General features: G+C 44.5%; 1 protein-coding gene across 5 annotated transcripts in view; it reads left to right on the top strand.

Moving 5' to 3' along the window:
• PPP2R2B (protein phosphatase 2 regulatory subunit Bbeta) overlaps window positions 1-17,059 on the top strand; it is a gene marked incomplete at both ends in the record, with an annotated part of 520,202 nt that extends 503,143 nt beyond the window's left edge. For all 5 annotated transcript variants that reach the window (XM_080698198.1, XM_080698199.1, XM_080698197.1 and 2 more), the window contains 3 exons: window positions 3,212-3,381; window positions 12,822-12,913; window positions 16,780-17,059. In XM_080698198.1, the coding sequence (XP_080554324.1) occupies window positions 3,212-3,381; window positions 12,822-12,913; window positions 16,780-17,059 (542 nt within the window). The remainder of the gene's footprint in view (window positions 1-3,211; window positions 3,382-12,821; window positions 12,914-16,779) is intronic.
• Window positions 17,060-17,350: the final 291 nt, after the last annotated feature.

Here is a 17,350-nt window from a genome sequence, read left to right as displayed (position 1 = left end):
TTTTTTTATTTTTGGAAGCAAGGTCTCTTAAGCCAGCGCGGCTGGCTTTGAACCTGCGCTATCCTCCTGTCACCACCTCCCAAGCGCGGGGATTACAAGCGTGTGCCACCACGCCTGGCTTTGTTTCTATGTTTTTAATTAAATTTTTTAATTCTGATTGAATCAAAGGTTTGTTGCTGTTGTTCTCTTAAATGTTTCTGCGAAAAATTACCATTTCTTTTTTTTTTTTTGAAAAATTACCATTTCAGAGCCGGGCGTGGTGGTGCACACTTGTAATCCCAGCTCTCAGGAGGCTGAGACAGGAGGATTGCACAAGTTCGAAGCCAGCCTCAGCTACTTAGTGAGGCTCTCAGCAACTTAGTGAGACCCTGTTTCCATATAAAATGGGTCTGGGAGTATAGCCCGGAGGTAGAAAGCCCCTGGGTTCTAGCCCCAGTACCATCAAAAAAAAAAAAAAATTACCATTTCAGTTTGGCACACAGTTCAATTCAGCAAGATTTGCAAGGGAATTGGTTGCTGACCATGGAATGCATTGAACAGGCAGGAAAGAAGCAGCCTTGGAGAGTGGGTTAACTCAGCAACCTGCAGGCCCGTGTTTGGGTCAGCATAAAGTCATAAACCCTCATTAGGATATAAACCCACATTAGGTTGAACGGTATGCAGTTTCCATTTGTAGGTCAAAAATAATTGAATGCAAATGCATATGTTTACACCTAATGCATGCTAAGCACCCAGAAGGCATAGAATTCATTAATTTATCTGGCTTCGGTTCCAATTGAGCAAGAAATGTTTATTGAACATTTGTGCCTAAGACTTTGAGTACAAAGATGAATGAAACAAAAGTCTAGCCCTCAAGAGTCCCCCGTCCTAGTTAAAGAGATAAACTCATGAATTGTTAAATAATTATGCAGGACATGATAATTTCCTTGTAAGAGAGTACCTGATCAAAAACTAAATAAAGAGCCAGAGAAGATATGATAGAGCTTCAGAGAAAAAAAATTATTCATGGTAAAATATGCATAGTGGACACATGTATGAATCAAGTAGAACTTGTATCGATGAAGAAGTAATAATCAGGCAATGCACTGAACTATGAAATGTCAAAATGTATTCTGTGCAGCCGATGTGAATCTAAAAGAAAAGTTAGATGCCGTTCGTGAGGGGCTTCCATGCTACACAGTGTAGATATGCATTTTATTCTATAAGAGGCAATCAAATGAAGCTAGTAAGAAAGATAATAAGATCTTAGGAATCAGAACAAGTAGACACTGTACACAAAAGACATTGCAGCCACCGTTTACACATGAAGACATCTGATGCACAGAGAAATACCTTGCCCAAGGTCACACAAGCAGATGGCAAACTAATCTCAGACCCCAGACAGTTAGGCAGCAGTGCCCCACTATTAAACATCACAGTTCGAGAGAAATGAAAACATATTCATAAAAAAAAATTGTACATGAAGCCGGGCATGGTGGCACACGCTTACAGTCCCGGTACGTGAGAGGCTGAGATGGGAGGATCGCAGCTGCAAGGACAGCTTCAACAAGTAGTGAGATAATCATCCACCTACTAAGACCCAGTTTCAAAATAAAAATAAAACAGGGCTGTGGATATAGCTCAGAGGTAGAATGCTCCTGGATTCAATCTCCAGTGCCACACACACCCGTAAAAAAAAATTGTACATGAATATTCATAACAGCATTATTCAGAATAGGTCAAAAGTGAGAACCACCTAAATGTTTGTCAGCTGATGAACAGATAAAGCAAATGAGGTAGATCCACGCACTGGAATATTATCCAGCTGTAAAAAGAATGAAGCACAGATGCATGCTACAACATGGATGAATCAAGAAAAAATGCCAAGGGAAAGAAGCCAGGCTCAAATGACCCAGATTCTAGGATCCCACTTGTGTGAAATTTTCAGAATAAGAACCAGAAAGTTCATCTGTATTTGCCTGAGGATGCATGAGTGGGGTGTGTGGAGGGATTTGGGCAGGGAGGACAAGGAAAGTAAAACATTTCTGAGTTTAGATTGCAGTGTAGTGCATGAGTACGTGGTGATACACGGCTGTGATGGCAGCTACTCAGGAGGCTAAGACAGGAGGGTCACAGGTTTGAGCCATCCAGTAACTTAGTGCAACCGTATTTCAAACTAAAAAATATTAAAATAAGCCGGGCGTGGTGGTGCATGCTTGTAATCCCAGCATTCGGGAGGCTGAGACCGGAGGATTGCTGTTTGTGGCCAGCCTCAACTACTTAGTGAGGCCCTCCTCAACTAGTGAGACCCTGTTTCAAAATAAAGAATAAAAAATAGGGCAGTGGGTGTAGATCGGAGGTCAAATGCTCCTGGGTTCCATCCTCAGACCTGCAAAAATAATAAAAAATAAAAATATTAAAACAGGGCCAAGAGTAGGGAATATAACTTAAAGGTAGAACACCCCTATGTTTAATCCCCAGTAGCCTACACACACACACACACACACACAAACACACACACACACACACACACACACACACACTGAATTGTATGCATTTTTGTTTGGGGGTTTTTGGGGTTTTTTTGCGGTACTGGGGGTGCTGCACCCCCAGCCCTATTTTTTTGGGGGGGCGGGTCTGGAGATGGAACCCAGGGACATTCAACCTCCGAGCTACATCCCCTGCCCTATTTTTTATTCTTTTATTTTGAAACCGTGTCTCACTGAGTTGCAGAGGGCCTCACAAAGTAGCTGAGGCTGTCCGCCAACCATGATCCTCTGGTCTCAGCCTCCCAAATGCTGGGATTACAAGCGTGCGCCACCACACCCGGCAAATTGTACACTTTAAATGAGTATATTTTTATGATTTTACATTTTATCTTAATAGAACTGTTAAAAGTATTTAAGTATCCAAAATGACTTCAGGCTTGGGTATGTACAACCGCTGGAGACCAGGGGAAATGCGAGTTAGGTGCATTAATCTGGAGCTTGAAAACAAAGCCAAATCTGTGCATAGCACGGGTCCCAGGCCAGTCTTCCCATCAGAAAACACAGAAACCTCCCTCAGCTTTTTCTGCTGCCAGGGAGCTGCCAGTTCTCTGATAGCATCTTACTTAATTTCTGCAGACACCAGCACTACATAGTTAACTGTTAGCTTTCTGGCCAGCCCAAGCCTCTTAGAGCCCATTGAAAAGGATGTACTCATTTTATCCTGGTTTGCTTTTGTTTTGCAGTTTTTGAAGAGCCGGAAGATCCAAGCAACAGATCGTTTTTCTCCGAAATTATCTCTTCAATTTCAGATGTAAAGTTCAGCCACAGTGGGAGGTATATCATGACCAGAGACTATCTAACCGTGAAAGTCTGGGATCTCAACATGGAAAACCGCCCCATCGAGACTTACCAGGTACGGAATGCCACCCCATCCCCACAGGTGTATAGAGCAGCCTCTTGGTGGGCTTCTGAGTCAGCCTCGGATGCAAAGGTTTATGGTGCAGAAGAATAAAAGGCAGTGCACACCGATGTGTTTGTTACGATGGTCTAGGCTGCAAGTGCCATAGGATTTAAGATAAGGGCACACGTGAAGACGCTGGAACTCACTGTAATCCATATGGGCTGGAAACTTAACGTGAGATATACATTAGAGATAGAGTGAGCAAGCCAGGCTTGGTGGCGCACACTTGTAATACCGGCGCTGGGGAGGCTGAGACAGGAGGATTGCACAGATTCAGAGCCAGCCTCAGCTACTTAGTGAGGCTCTCAGCAATTTAGTGACACCTTGTTTCCAAATAAAATATAAAAATAGGTCTGAGAGTGTAGCTCAGAGGTAGAAAGTCCTTGAGTTCCATCCCCAGTAACTAGCGCGCGCGCGCACACACACACACACACACACACACACACACACACACACAGATAGAGTGAGCAAGACAGAAATGGCCCTGATCTTGGGAAGTCGCCATCTGGAGGAGCTGGCTGATGTGGCCTTGTGCAAGGAAAAGTACCAAGTCCCCAGGAGCACACGGGAAATCATCCATGACCTGGTCAGGGAACACATATTCTTTTTTTTTTTTCAGTACTGGGGATGGAACCCAGGGGTATTCTATCTCTGAGTGACACCCCCAGCCCTATTTTTCATTCTTTGTGTATATGTGTGATATTGGGGGTGGAACCCAGGGGCTTTTCTACCTCTGGGTTATACTTCCAGACCTTTTTTCTTTTTTTTTTTTTTTTTTTTTTTTTGCAGTACTGGGTATGGAACCCAGGGGTATATCTACCTCCGAGCTAAATTCCCAGCCCTATTTTTTATTCTTTATTTTTAAATAGGGTCTCACTGAGTTGCAAAGGGCCGCACTAAGCAGCTGAGACTGTCTGCCAACCGCGATCCTCCTGTCTCAGCCTCCCGAGTGCTGGGATTACAAGCGTGCACCACCACACCTGGCCTTCCAGTCTATTTTATATTTTATTTGGGAACAGGGTTTTACTAAGTTGCTGAGAGCCTCACTAAGTAGCTGAGGCTGGCTTCGAACCTATGCAATCCTCCTGTCTCAGCCTCCCAAGTGCCGGGATTACAAGCGTGCGCCACCATGCCCAGCTCATTCTTTATTTTGAAACAGGGTCTCACTGAGTTGCAAAGGGCCTCACTAAGTAACAGAGGCTGGCTGGACATGGTGGCACACACTTGTAATCCCAGCATTCAGGAGGCTGAGACCGGAGGATCGCAGTTTGCAGACAGCCTCAGCTACTTAATGAGGCCCTCTGCAACTCAGTGAGATCTGGTTTCAAAATAAAGAGTAAAAAATAGGGCAGAGGGTGTAGCTCAGAGGTAGAATACCCCTGGGTTCCATCCTCAGACCTGCAAATAAAATAAAATAAAATAAGTAGCTGAGGCTGTCTGTGAACCATGATCCTCCTATCTCAGCCTCTCAAATGCTGGGATTACAAGTGTGCGCCACCACACCCAGGTTGGAAACACTTTTTTTTTTTTTTTTTTTTTTTTTTTTGGTGGTACTGGGGATGGAACCCTTCTACCTCTGGGCTACATTCCCAGACCTATTTAATATTTTAGTTGTAACAGGGACTCTTAAATCATCGTGGCTAGCTTCGAACCTGCGCGATCCTCCTGTCTCCGCCTCTGAAGCGCAGGGATTACAAGCGTGAGCCACCATGCCCAGCTGGAAATGCATATTTTTAGAGTAATAATATGTTCAAGTCCTGAGTCAAGAGAAATGTGGTGTGTTCACGTTTATTGAATGTACAACACAGAGGCAGAATAATGAGCCCAGAGATTCAGGCAAGATTCAATCAGGTGTACTGGTAATGGAGGTTAGGTTATTTATGAGTATAATGGAGACCCATAGAAAGGTTACACATGGAAATGATACTGTGAGTTTTCGTGCTGGTGGTGTGTTTCATTCTACATTTTAACCGACTGAAAAATAGGAAATGCTGAAAGGAGAGGCAGGATGGAGGGCCAGCGAGGTTCACTTATAATGGAATGCGAAGGGAAGAGGTTTCAAGAACACTGTGGAGATGTGGGGCTCGGGCACTGGACGGTGGTGGTAGAAGCACTGACAACGGGAGCAAAGGAGAACACATTGTTTTAGAGTAGTTGTATCAAAAGAAGACGGACTTTGAGGAAGAGGGGTTCTAAAGAAGCCATTTCCAGGGGAAAGTGCCATGAAGCAAGGCTCAAAGAGCAGAGATGAACTGATTTGTATTTTAAGACATCTTAAATTAGATAAAAAGAAATAGGGTAGGCAGATTCTAGACAGAGAGATTTGACTTATATCTTTTTCTTGAGAACTGGCCTCAGATGAAAAGATGGAAACTTCATCTGTCACAGGAAGGAGACCTGTTGTATGTAGCTCTAGATGCAGTGAATTTGGGGATTTTGTGATGAGAACTTGTAGAGGTTCTCTTCATGCTTCTCTTTCTCAGTAAAATAAGAACTATGATCACTACCTGAATGAGAAAAGGGCAAAAAGTTTGACATACTCACCTAAGAGAAGGAAATGTGTCAGTAACTGTGGCTTCGGTGATCCTCAAAAGGTGGGAGGGATGGAGCTGGATGTGCTGAAGCAGATTGTGTCTTGTCACCAGGCATAGTGGCACACGCCTGTAATTCCAGTGCTTGGTAGGCTGAGACAGGAGGATCACAGGTTTGAGGACAGCCTCAGCAAGTAGCAAGACTGTTATCTCCCTAGCAAAACCTATTTCAAAATAAAAAATAAAAACAGGCTATGGATGTAGCTTGAAAGTAGAATGTCCCTGAGTTTAATCCCCAGTACCACACAAAAAAAAAAAAGAAGAAAAAGGAGAGGGGAGAGGAGCGAGGAGAAGGAAGATAAACAGAGCAAGGTTTGAAGAATTGATAGAATCATGACACTGGAGAGAATAAACTAAAAAGATAAGTAGCAATAGAATAAGACTTAAGCAATAGGAGAAGACTTACAAGGTACAGTTAAAGTAATGATAAGGTTTATTCTATAACTAAGGAAGCAGAGAACAAAACTCATTGAATATGATGAGACCAAATAACTAAGAGGTCACTTAAAAATGGCGTGGTGGCGCACGCTTGTAATCCCAGCATTCGGGAGGCTGAGACTGGAGGATCATGGTTCACAGATAGCCTCAGCTAATTTAGTGAGGCCCTCTGCAACTCAGTGAGACCCTGTTTCAAAATAAATAATAAAAAATACGGCAGAGGGTGTAGCTCGGAGGTCGAATGCCCCTGGGTTCCATCCCCAGACCCTCGGAAAAAAAAAAAAAAAAGAACGGTGGTAGAAGCCAGGCGTGGTGGAACATGCTTGTAATCCCAAGATTTGGGAGGCTGAGACCAGAGGATCTCAGTTCACAGCCGGCCTCAGCTAATTAGTGAGGCCCTTTGCAACTCAGTGAAACCCTGTTTCAAAATAAAGAATGAAAAATAGGGCAGGCGGTGTCTCTCAGAGGTAGAATGCCCCTGGGTTCCATCTCCAATGCCACAAAAAAAAAAAAGAATGATGGTAGAAATAGTAACAAAAGCATTAGGGTTGCTTGAAGGACAAAGGACGAGGGACTCAGAACTTTCAAGACTATAAGAAGGATGGAGAGCAGCAAGTTCAGCGTAAATGACTTCAAAAGAGCTGAGGGTTTGAGACAAGAAGGAACAATGGAGCACATCTAGCCCTTTTTTTTTTTTTTTTTTTTTTTTTAATGGTACCAGGGCTTGAACCAGGAGCATACTACCTCTGATCTAGACCTTTTTTTTATTTTTGGTTTGGAAACAAGATCTTGCTAGGTTGCTGAGTGTCTTGCTATGTTGCTGGGGCTGGTCTCAAACCTGTGATCCTCCTGTCTCAGTCTCCTAATTAATAGGATTACAGGTGTGCGCCACCACGCCTGACTCATCTACCCTATCTCGACTTGGTAAGTGAGAATAGAAATCCAGCCATCCCTGGAGTGTGCTCCAGAGAAGCAGTATCTTCGTGGGAAAGCCAAATTTCAGAGGAAGAAGGAAACGGCCAGAAAGGAGGTTGAGAACTGGAAAAGAGCATGGGAGTCAGAATTCAAGGTCACACATGTAGCTGAGATAGTTTTATCTTCCCTGAATCCTGCCCAGACTTCAGGGCTCCACCTCTCTGCCCCACACTCACAGCCCTTTTTTTCTTTCCCAGGGCTGGGCCCTACGCTAGCGCCCTCTTCTAGTTCATCATGAGACAAACCACATAGCATCCTCAGCTCTGGGGGCAATGAGAACTGGAGCTCACCAGAGGGCCTTGATTCAAAAAGAACAGATTTATGGGGCATGATGGCACACACCTGTAATCCCAGCACTTGGGAGGCGGAGAAAGGAGGATCGCACAGGTTCAAAGCCAGCCTCAGCTACTTAGTGAGGCTCTCAGCAACTTAGTGAGACCCTGTTTCCAAATAAAATATAAAATAGTTCTGAGAGTATAGCCTGGAGGTAGAAGAGCCCCTGAGTTCCACCCCTAGTACCACAAAAAATAAAATAAAATAAAATAAAATGCTGCGTAGAAAACAAAAGAACAGATCCAAGCCAGGCCTGTAACCCCAGGGAGGCTGAGACTGGAGGACTGCAGTCTCAAGGACAGTTCCAGCAGCATAGCAAGACCCTGTTTCAAAAACAAAAAGTAATCATAATAAACAAGAGCTGGGGGGGTAGCTCAGAGGTAGAATGCCCCTGAGATCAGTCGGAGGACAGGAAGGGCAGGAGGGAAGAGGATTCAGGGCACAGGGTGGCCACAACTATGAGTACTTTCATTTGAGGAAAAGGCTTTTAGAACAAAGCTGGTTTTAGAATATAGCTGCTACCTAGCTTGCAGTGACACGAAGCCATCAGCACTTTTAAGTCTCTGATTCCGAAGCCAGGCTCAGCTGGTGGTAAACTTGGAAGTCATCTTCTTTGCAGAACACTAAGAAATAGGTATCACAATACCTATTTCAAAATAAAATACCACAGCATCTTACTGTAATCAGAACGGTCTGATTATATCTTGTCATGTATCAAGATAATTTAATTAAGATTATAGGTCACATCAAAGATGCTACTGTACTGTATAAAAATGATAATGATTCAGTGAGTGTCTGAAACTGTGTGGAGAAAGGTTCAGAGTATGATGGGAAAGGGGCTGCCCTGAGAGGCATGATGGGAAAGAGCCTGCCCTGAGCAGGAAGCTGGCAGAGCCCCACTCTGCTTTTGCACACATGCATTCATAGTTCTCAAGCATCTTGCCATGGGTAAGAAGTTATAGACTTAAGTGTGATCAGCTGTTTTCAACTTTTCGTATAGAATAAGGGTTGGCAAAGGGAGTTGTGAGCGGAATCCAGCCCCACCCGATCACTGACATGTAGTCATTCTTGGCTGCTCTTTTCCGAGCCACATTGGCCGGGTTGAGTAATTCTAACAGACCACTTGGCCCACAAAGCCTAAAATATTTACTACAGGTTGAGCTTTCCTAATCCAAAGTGCTCCCAAATTCTGAGCACTAACATGTTGTCACACATGGAAAATTCCACATCTGACTATGTTCACAGACTGTTTCATGCACAAAATTACCTTTAAGCTATGTATATTTGGTATATGTAAGTAAGTTTCATGTCTTGGGTTCTACCCCCAAGATATCGCATAATGTATACACAAATATCCCAAGCATTTTGGCGTTGTTGTTGTTGTTGGTGGTGGTGGTGGTGGTGGTGTGTGTGTGTGTGTGTGTGTGTGTGTGTGTGTGTCACTGAGGACTGAACCCAGAGACATTCTACCTGAACTACACCCTTATCTCTATTTTATTTGTGGTACTGGGAATTTTATTTCTTATTTGGAAACAGGGTCTCACTAGGTTGCTGAGAGCCTCGCTAAATTGCTAAGACTATCTTTGAACCTGAGATCCTCCTGCCTCAACCTCTGAAGTACTAGGATTATAAGCATGCGCTACCACACCGGGCTTATTTTTCATTTTAAAACAGGGTCTTACTAAGTTGCAGAGGGCCTCACTAAGAACTGAGGCTGGCCCAAACCTGCATCCTTCTGTCTCAGCCTCCCAAGTACTGGGATTACAAGTGTGTGCCACCACACTTGGCTTATCCCAAGTATTTTGGGTAAGGGATACTCAAGTCACATCTTGTCCTTCACTGGAAAAATCTGTCGACTCCTAAATATAAGAACAAATCAACAGTTTATTCATACCAGGCTTAGTGAGCAATTTGTTAATTATAGGACCAGGCTCAAATGGGTAGGAACTTATGAACTACTGTGGTGGGAGACTCGGCCAAGTGTCAAGGAGCCCCCACACAAGGTAATGGAAGCACAAAAGAAATGACACTTGAAACACAAAGAAAGAAGCATCAGGCTGAATGAATTTTAAGTTTTCTCTTGTTCCACACTATAGGTGATGCTTATGTGTGTATCTTATTTTCTTTTCTAATGGAGAAAGATTCTCTGGTTTACCTAATGTGTTTTTTTTTAAAAAGCCATACATGCAACATATCTTCATTATATATGTTCTTTAAAAGGTCTATCTGGACACAGGCAGGAGCTCTCCAGACCTTAGATGCTATGGAGGAAAAATAATGGTTCAGATTAGGCTTTTCCTTGAATCCTTCCCAACTTTGATCTTTCAAAATTGTTTACTAGCTGGGCTGGTGGTTCATGTTGTTACCCCAGTACTTGGGAGACTAAGACAGGAGGATTGCAGGTTTGAGGAGAGCCGCAACAAGTAGTGAGACTTCATCAACCTAGCAAGACCCTGTTCCAAAATAAAAATAAAATAGGGCTGAGGCTGTAACTCAAGGTAGATTGCCCCTAGGTTCCATCCCTAGTGCCGCACGCACACGCACACACACACACACACCCCCCAAAAAAAAAATGTTTACTCAGGTGGTGGCACACACCTGTTTTTCTCAGTCCTTGGGAGGCTGAAACAGGAAGGTTACAGGTTTATGGCCAGTCTCAACAACAGAGAAGAAGAAGAAGAAGAAGGAGGAGGAGGAGGAGGAGGAGGAGGAGGAGGAGGAGGAGGAGGAGGAGGAGGAGGAGGAGGAAGAGGAGGAGGAGGAGGAGGAGGAGGAGGAGGAGAAATGAAGAAGGACTGGGAATGTAGTTCAAAAGTAAAAAAAAAAAAAAAAACCTCTATTCACTGAGTTCTCAACAACATGGTTCCTGTTATTTTTCAATACTTACTACTCTCCTGTGGTGTTCTTGTAAGACAAAATGCCAAAGGGAAAAGATGAGCCATCAGGTAAAAGTTTACAAAGAAGAGGGTAGAGGGAGCTAGTTCTTTAAAAAGACGACACTGCCCTATTTATAAACTTTGGCTGCTCTGCCCCTAGGGGGCGTCAGTGAGTTCCTCCACAACGGGGACACCTCCACACATGCAGGACCCAAGCCTCACCCCAAGTGCAGGTAGCAGAGTGGGAAGCCCCACAGCAAATGGATTCCGTCACCACAGCCGGAAGCAGCGAGCCCAACGCAGCCTGGATCTGTTTGAGAATGAGATAGTAAAAGTGGGGGCACTTAAATCTGTGGAGTTAGAACTACTTACACTAACCAAGCAACTCAGAGAGCTTGTCAAATACCTAAAACATCTAATGGAACACTGGATGAATCCGACCTCATTCCTTTGCCAGTATTCAGCTCACAACTGAGCCTCCAAGCTCAGCATCCAGCCAAACTCTTGGGGTCAAAAGAGGAGAAAAAGGAGGCTGAGTCATCACTCTTAATCTAAACCAAGTTAAGATTGGTAATCTTGGTACTCTCCTTCTGCCTTCTCCCAATTCTGTCTCGCCTCTCTTGACTACATTATTGTGGCTTCTGTCTAGAATAAGACCCTACATAAATGAGCCTGAGGTAGCGCGGGCAGATTGCCCCAAAGTGCAAAGTGTGTGCTTCAGAACCCAAATACCAGGGTCCAGTTCCCATTCTGGCACTCTCTCTCTCCTCTGTGATACTAGAGAGATGATGTGACATTCCCAGGCTTCATTCTCCATTCAAGTGAAGAATAGCACCTGAGGATGGTTTTAGAGATTAAATGAGATTTCATAAATAAAGCATTTGGCCAATAATCACCAGCCAGCATAGTGAGTATGCCCATTATTATTAACCACTTTCTAAGAACAAGCTCAGAAAAGATGACTCTACAAACACCAAACTCAGGTTATTAGTGTCTGAGCCTAATTTGCCTGTTTGCATCTACACCAAGTAAATGGAGCTGGAGAAAAGTACCCAGCTGAAACTCCCCGCTTGTCTCCTGCCCAACAACTTCGAGCTTTCCCCTGTCCCTTCCACCCACGCCCTGCCTGCTCCTGGGGGGCAGATGGCAACCTTGCTGCTTCTTTCACTGGAGGAGAGCAACAGGGGAGAACTGCCACATCCCCAGGGCCATACCTTTCCCCTCAGGCTCTGCTCGTAGCTCTACTTGCAGAGACTCGAGAATGAACTGGGTGCTGCCATCCTCCCACTTGCTCAGGAGAAAGATCCAGGAGCCTTCACCACACCTATCTTTCACCCCATGCCTCAGAGTGAATCCAAATCCTATCCACTCTCCCCCTTCTAGAATGTGGCCACTTCCAACTATTGCCCTTTCTTTCCCTGAGCCAAGCCATCATCTGTCGGCCAGGTAACAACGGGTTTTCCCGCCCTCTCACTCTGACAATCTATCACGATGCAACAAGATCAGTGGTCCCTTCCATGACGTCTCTTTGCCTTACTCAGAATAGAGGGACTTAGTGAACTGGTCACGCGCTCACCCGCCACCACTCTAGGCCCTTCCAGCACCTTGTCCAGGCCTCTGCAGATGCTGCTCCCTGTGCTTGGAAAGCTTTTCCCCTCAAGTTTTTACGCCCATGTTGCCTGATCCAGTGAAGGCTTGACTGCTCACCCTATATAAAATAATGCCCTTTAGGTCTCCCCATCTCCCTTTTGTATTTTTATGCTCCATAATTCAGCCCCATCTAAGCTATCTTATGTATTCACTTGGTTATATGGTCTTCCCTGCCCCCAACATTGGACTCACTGCTCCATCACTGGCATTCAGCAGGCATTCAATACATATCTGTTGAACAAAAGCCTGGATGAATGGTATCCTCTAATGCCTATGAACAAATCAGCTTAAAACTGGGCCTCTGCCACTTAGTGGGCCCTATTCTATTGCTGTCTCCACAAGCAAGCTGGCTTAATCCACGCTGGCCACCTGAAAAGCCCACCAACCCATCCTGACACCGCACTGTCAGGAAGGGCCAAGCCTGGATTCAGACCCACTGAGAGGATGAAAGCTCCCATCAGAAAGGGAGGTGTTCACGGGAACGCTCGCTGTTGGGATGATGACTGACCGTCTTGACGTTTCCTTGCAGGTTCATGACTACCTCCGCAGCAAGCTGTGCTCCCTCTATGAAAATGACTGCATTTTTGATAAATTTGAGTGTGTGTGGAATGGGTCAGACAGGTAAGAAAGGCTCTGGGGCTGAGGAACCTTCCAGAGACAGTCTCACCTTAAAGTGGCTGTAGGCAAGTTATCCTAAATAGGGTGTAGCCAAATGGAGATCAAAATCGGGCCCCCTCCAAGATACATTGTGTGGGTCACTGGATGGAACCTGAAGTGAGACCTACAAAGAAGGGAAGGATGAGGTGAGACCCTGAATCCACATCAGGACGGGCACAGGTAACCATTTAATGTCAACAAGTCCTGTCTTTGACACGCAAGACACCTGGGAGCTAGCTCAGCATGCCTAATAAAGACCACTAATAACCCACTGGCAATTCCAGCCTGAGCGCTCAGATCACCGCAAAGTGAGTTTTCAAAATCAAAAATGACCCCTTTGAGCTGCTAGTATAGACCCAACCGAAGGCCCTGGTGGGTCATTAGCTCCAGTCTACTCAGCCTCATTTATCACACTCTTTCAAGTGATTTATTACTGTTTTAAGGCCCTTGATTTCAACAATACTTCATATTACCTCCCGATAGTTCATTTTTAGTTTGACAAATACAGATGAGCCTCCGACTTCCACGAGAACTATATGCAGGCTACTGGGGGCTGATTTCATTCCTGGATGATGGCGCCAGCAGGAGTGCTTGGTGGCGTGAAAATTGCTTCTTAGCAAAACACTCAGCATTTCCAGCTGGAAGTGAGCACAGTCTCCTCTCTAAGATTCTTTTTTTGTCTTTCTTTGCCACTGACCCAAAATGAATCCCCTGCTTCGCAACACTGAAAGGAGTAACCACATGGTAAAGGACGCAGGTGACGCCACCCAGTTAGTATAGGACAGAGAGAGCAACTGTGACAAATGTCCCCAAAAGAAAAAAAGCCATCACAGTTATTGTTATTTATTTATTCATCGTTAATAGACATTTATCTCCACAACTTAGTGAGACCCTGTTTCTAAATAAAAAATAAAAAGTAAGGCTGGGGGTGTAGCTTGGAGGTAGAATGCCCCTGGGTTCAATCCCAGTACTGCAAAAAAACAATAGATACTTATTATTTATATACTGATTAGTACTTCTCCAAACCCCCTGCATCTGAGGCTAGATTCCACAACAACATTACTAGGCACCTGCTCTCTACCAGGCACATTCGGGTCCCTCACCTTATTGAATCCCAGCCACAGTCCAACAAGCTGGCGTTCATCATTCTCATCTTACCATTGAGGAAACCAAGGGTTAGTGAGATAAAGAGTAACCGGCGCAACCTCACAAATTTGTAAATCATAAATACAAAAGAAGCTTTGAATTTAAATCCTAATGTCCACATTCTTTCCATGACATCACAACTAGGAAATTTTGGTGTTTTGTTTTTTGTTTTTTGTTTTGGTACTGGGATTCCTGGAAGCCCTTCTACCTCCAGGCTACACTCCCAGACCTATTTTATATTTTTATTTGGAAACAGGATCTCCTAAGCCAACGCAAGCAGCTGGCTTTGAACCTGCGCGATCCTCCTGTCTCCGCCTCCCAAGCACAGGGATTACAGGCATGCGCCACCACACCCGGAGGAAATTTTGGTTTTAGTTCAGACAAGGTTGAGACATTTAAAAAAAATTTTTTTTTTATCTGACTGATTAAGAGCAAGCTGGGAAGCCCACAGCGATGCCGGGGGGAACAGTGAGGCCAAATGGCTGACTGTTTATGCCCTGGGGTCCGGTCCACGAGAGCATGCAGCCCAAGTTGGTCACTTAACTACTACTGTGACTGTACAAAGTACTTCTCGGTACCTCCTTCACATGAGGTAATGAAAGCGGAAATGAATTTGTGGAGGTAAAGCCCCCAGCACCCTGCTTGCACAAGGTCATAGCACTTGACTCCAGCACAGAGGGAGTTTGCAACATCAGTTCCTTGGACCACAATAACAAAATATGACCTTTGATTGATTTTCACAGCTGACTGAGCACCCCAAAACATGACCCCTTGCTCAGACCCAGCCGTGTCAGCGTTTCCCCCACTTCTTTACACAGCTATAATCATGTGAAAAACTGACCACTGTACTTCACACCCAGAAGCCAATCCAGGCTGGCCTCTGTGTGGCGCCACCATGTGGTGGTACTTAGCATCTGCAGTCTTTTCCCCTTATCAACCCGTGTGGGGTGTCACCACCAGAGAGTCAGTCAGTACCTTACTGCTAAGTAACCGCTGTTCTTCTGATAACGGGAGATTCTACAAGGACAGCTCATGTGAAAATGTAGAACCCACCTGACCATCTATTACAAAACCTTATTTTACCATCCCAAACCCTCTTAAGAGTTGAAATTGTTTACTCTTCCCAAATAAGACCATGATGACATCTACTTTGTAGACAAGTTTTCTAAAAAGGCTGAATTTAGAGCTAGTTCTCAGAAGAGGAGAAGCAACCCTGTGGTCATTGTGCTGTCTCAACAACTCTCTCCCTCTCCAGAGTGATGGAATGAAAGCCCTAGAGCTCAAACAGCTCAGGAGAGCCCACAGCCACTGTGCTTTTTGGTGGTACTGGGGTTCCTGGAAGCCCTTCTACCTCTGAGCTACACTCCCAGACCTATTTTATACTTTTTTTTCTTTTTTTTTTTTTTTTTTGAAACAGGGTCTCATAAGCCAGTGCGGCTGGCTTTGAACCTGCGTGATCCTCCTGTCTCCACCCCCCAAGCGCGGGGATTACAAGCATGCTCCACCATGGCGCAGCCACTGTGCTTTAAATATGCAAAATTACTTGGTTTTGAAAGTATTTCTACTTTCACATGCTCTTTTACAAACTCATTCTAGTCTCAGAATCCTTATGAGAGGTAGGTAGGGCTTGTATCATTTTAACAACGGGACTCATTTAACAGGTTAAAGAACTAAAGTGACCCAGGCATGGTGGCGCACACTTGTAATCCTCGCACATGGGAGGCTGAGACAGGAGGATCACACAGGTTCGAAGCCAGCCTCAGCTACTTAGTGAGGCTCTGAGCAACTTAGTGAAACCCTGTTTCCAAATAAAATATAAAATAGCTCTGGGAGTATAGCCCAGAGGTAGAAAGCCTCTGGGTTCTACCCCCAGTGCCACCACAAAAAAAAAAAGAACTAAAGTGAACCTGTGGAACAAAAATAAATAATAAGTTAGTCCCAGTACTTGAGAGGCTGAGAGAGGAGGATCACAGATTCAGCAACATGCAGTAACTTAGCAAGATCCTATCTCAACATAAAAAATAAAAAGGGCCAGAGAATGCCACTGGGTTCAATCCCTAGTACTGCCAAAAACAAAAAGTAAATAATAAGAAGGGTTAGCACCATCCTTTGTTTCCAAGCCCAGCCAAAGAACCTGGTGCTCTTAACGATTCAGAAGAAAGTCAATGGTCACAATACAGAGCCAAAACAGGTTTTTTATTGTTAATAAAATCTATCACGTCTGAGCCGGGTGTGGTGGTGCCCGCTTGTAATCCCAGTGCTTGGGAGGCTGAGACAGGAGGATCCCAGGTTCACAGCAAGCCTCGGCTCCTTAGTGAGGCCCTCTGCAACTTAGTGAAACCCTGTTTCAAAACAAAGAATGAAAAAAGTCAGGTGTGGTGGCTCACCCTTGTAATCCCAGTACTTGGGAGGCTGAGACAGGAGGATCACAGGTTCCCAGCCAGAATCAGCTACTTAGTGAGACCCTTTGAAACTGAGTGAGACCCTGTTTTGAAATAATAATAAAAAATAGGACTGATTAAATGTCCTTGGGTTCAATCTTCAGTACCACATATAAAAAAAAAAAACTATTGTGCAATTTAACTGTCCATGGTATGATATCATTTACTCAGAAAGACACAGTGAGGACAGGTTACTTTTACTCAGGTGTAATGCTCACTCCTTATTTCCTCTCAACCTTGCAGTGTCATCATGACCGGGTCCTACAACAACTTCTTCAGAATGTTTGACCGAAACACAAAGCGTGATGTGACCCTTGAGGCTTCGAGGGAAAACAGCAAACCCCGGGCTATCCTCAAACCCCGAAAAGTGTGCGTGGGGGGCAAGCGGAGGAAAGACGAGATCAGTGTCGACAGTCTGGACTTCAGCAAAAAGATCTTGCATACAGCTTGGCATCCTTCAGAAAATATTATAGCAGTGGCGGCTACAAATAACCTATATATATTCCAGGACAAGGTTAACTAGGAGGACAAGTTATCCCTTAATCTCACATACTGAATACTAGTCAAACACGTTTTTAAATGTTTCTTTGGGTCTTCATTTGATGCATTGACTTTAATTTCCCTACGCATAAAACAATTGGAATAGAATTAAAAGGAGTCCAACTTTCCCAGTTCCCCAGTTCTAAGAAACTTTTGTCAAACCCCATAGGCTTGGGCCACTTCTGTTTAGAATTGAGAGCTGCCAGCTAACAGTAATTCTTTCATAGTTGACTTGAATTTCTGATGCTTTTATTGCCCAGTTTTCTCTGGTGGG

This window comes from Muscardinus avellanarius (assembly GCF_963383645.1).
Source record: "Muscardinus avellanarius genome assembly, chromosome: 7".
NCBI lineage: Eukaryota > Metazoa > Chordata > Mammalia > Rodentia > Gliridae > Muscardinus > Muscardinus avellanarius.
The sequence above is the reverse complement of the archived record's forward strand: the minus strand, read 5'-3'. Positions and strand labels throughout refer to the sequence as shown.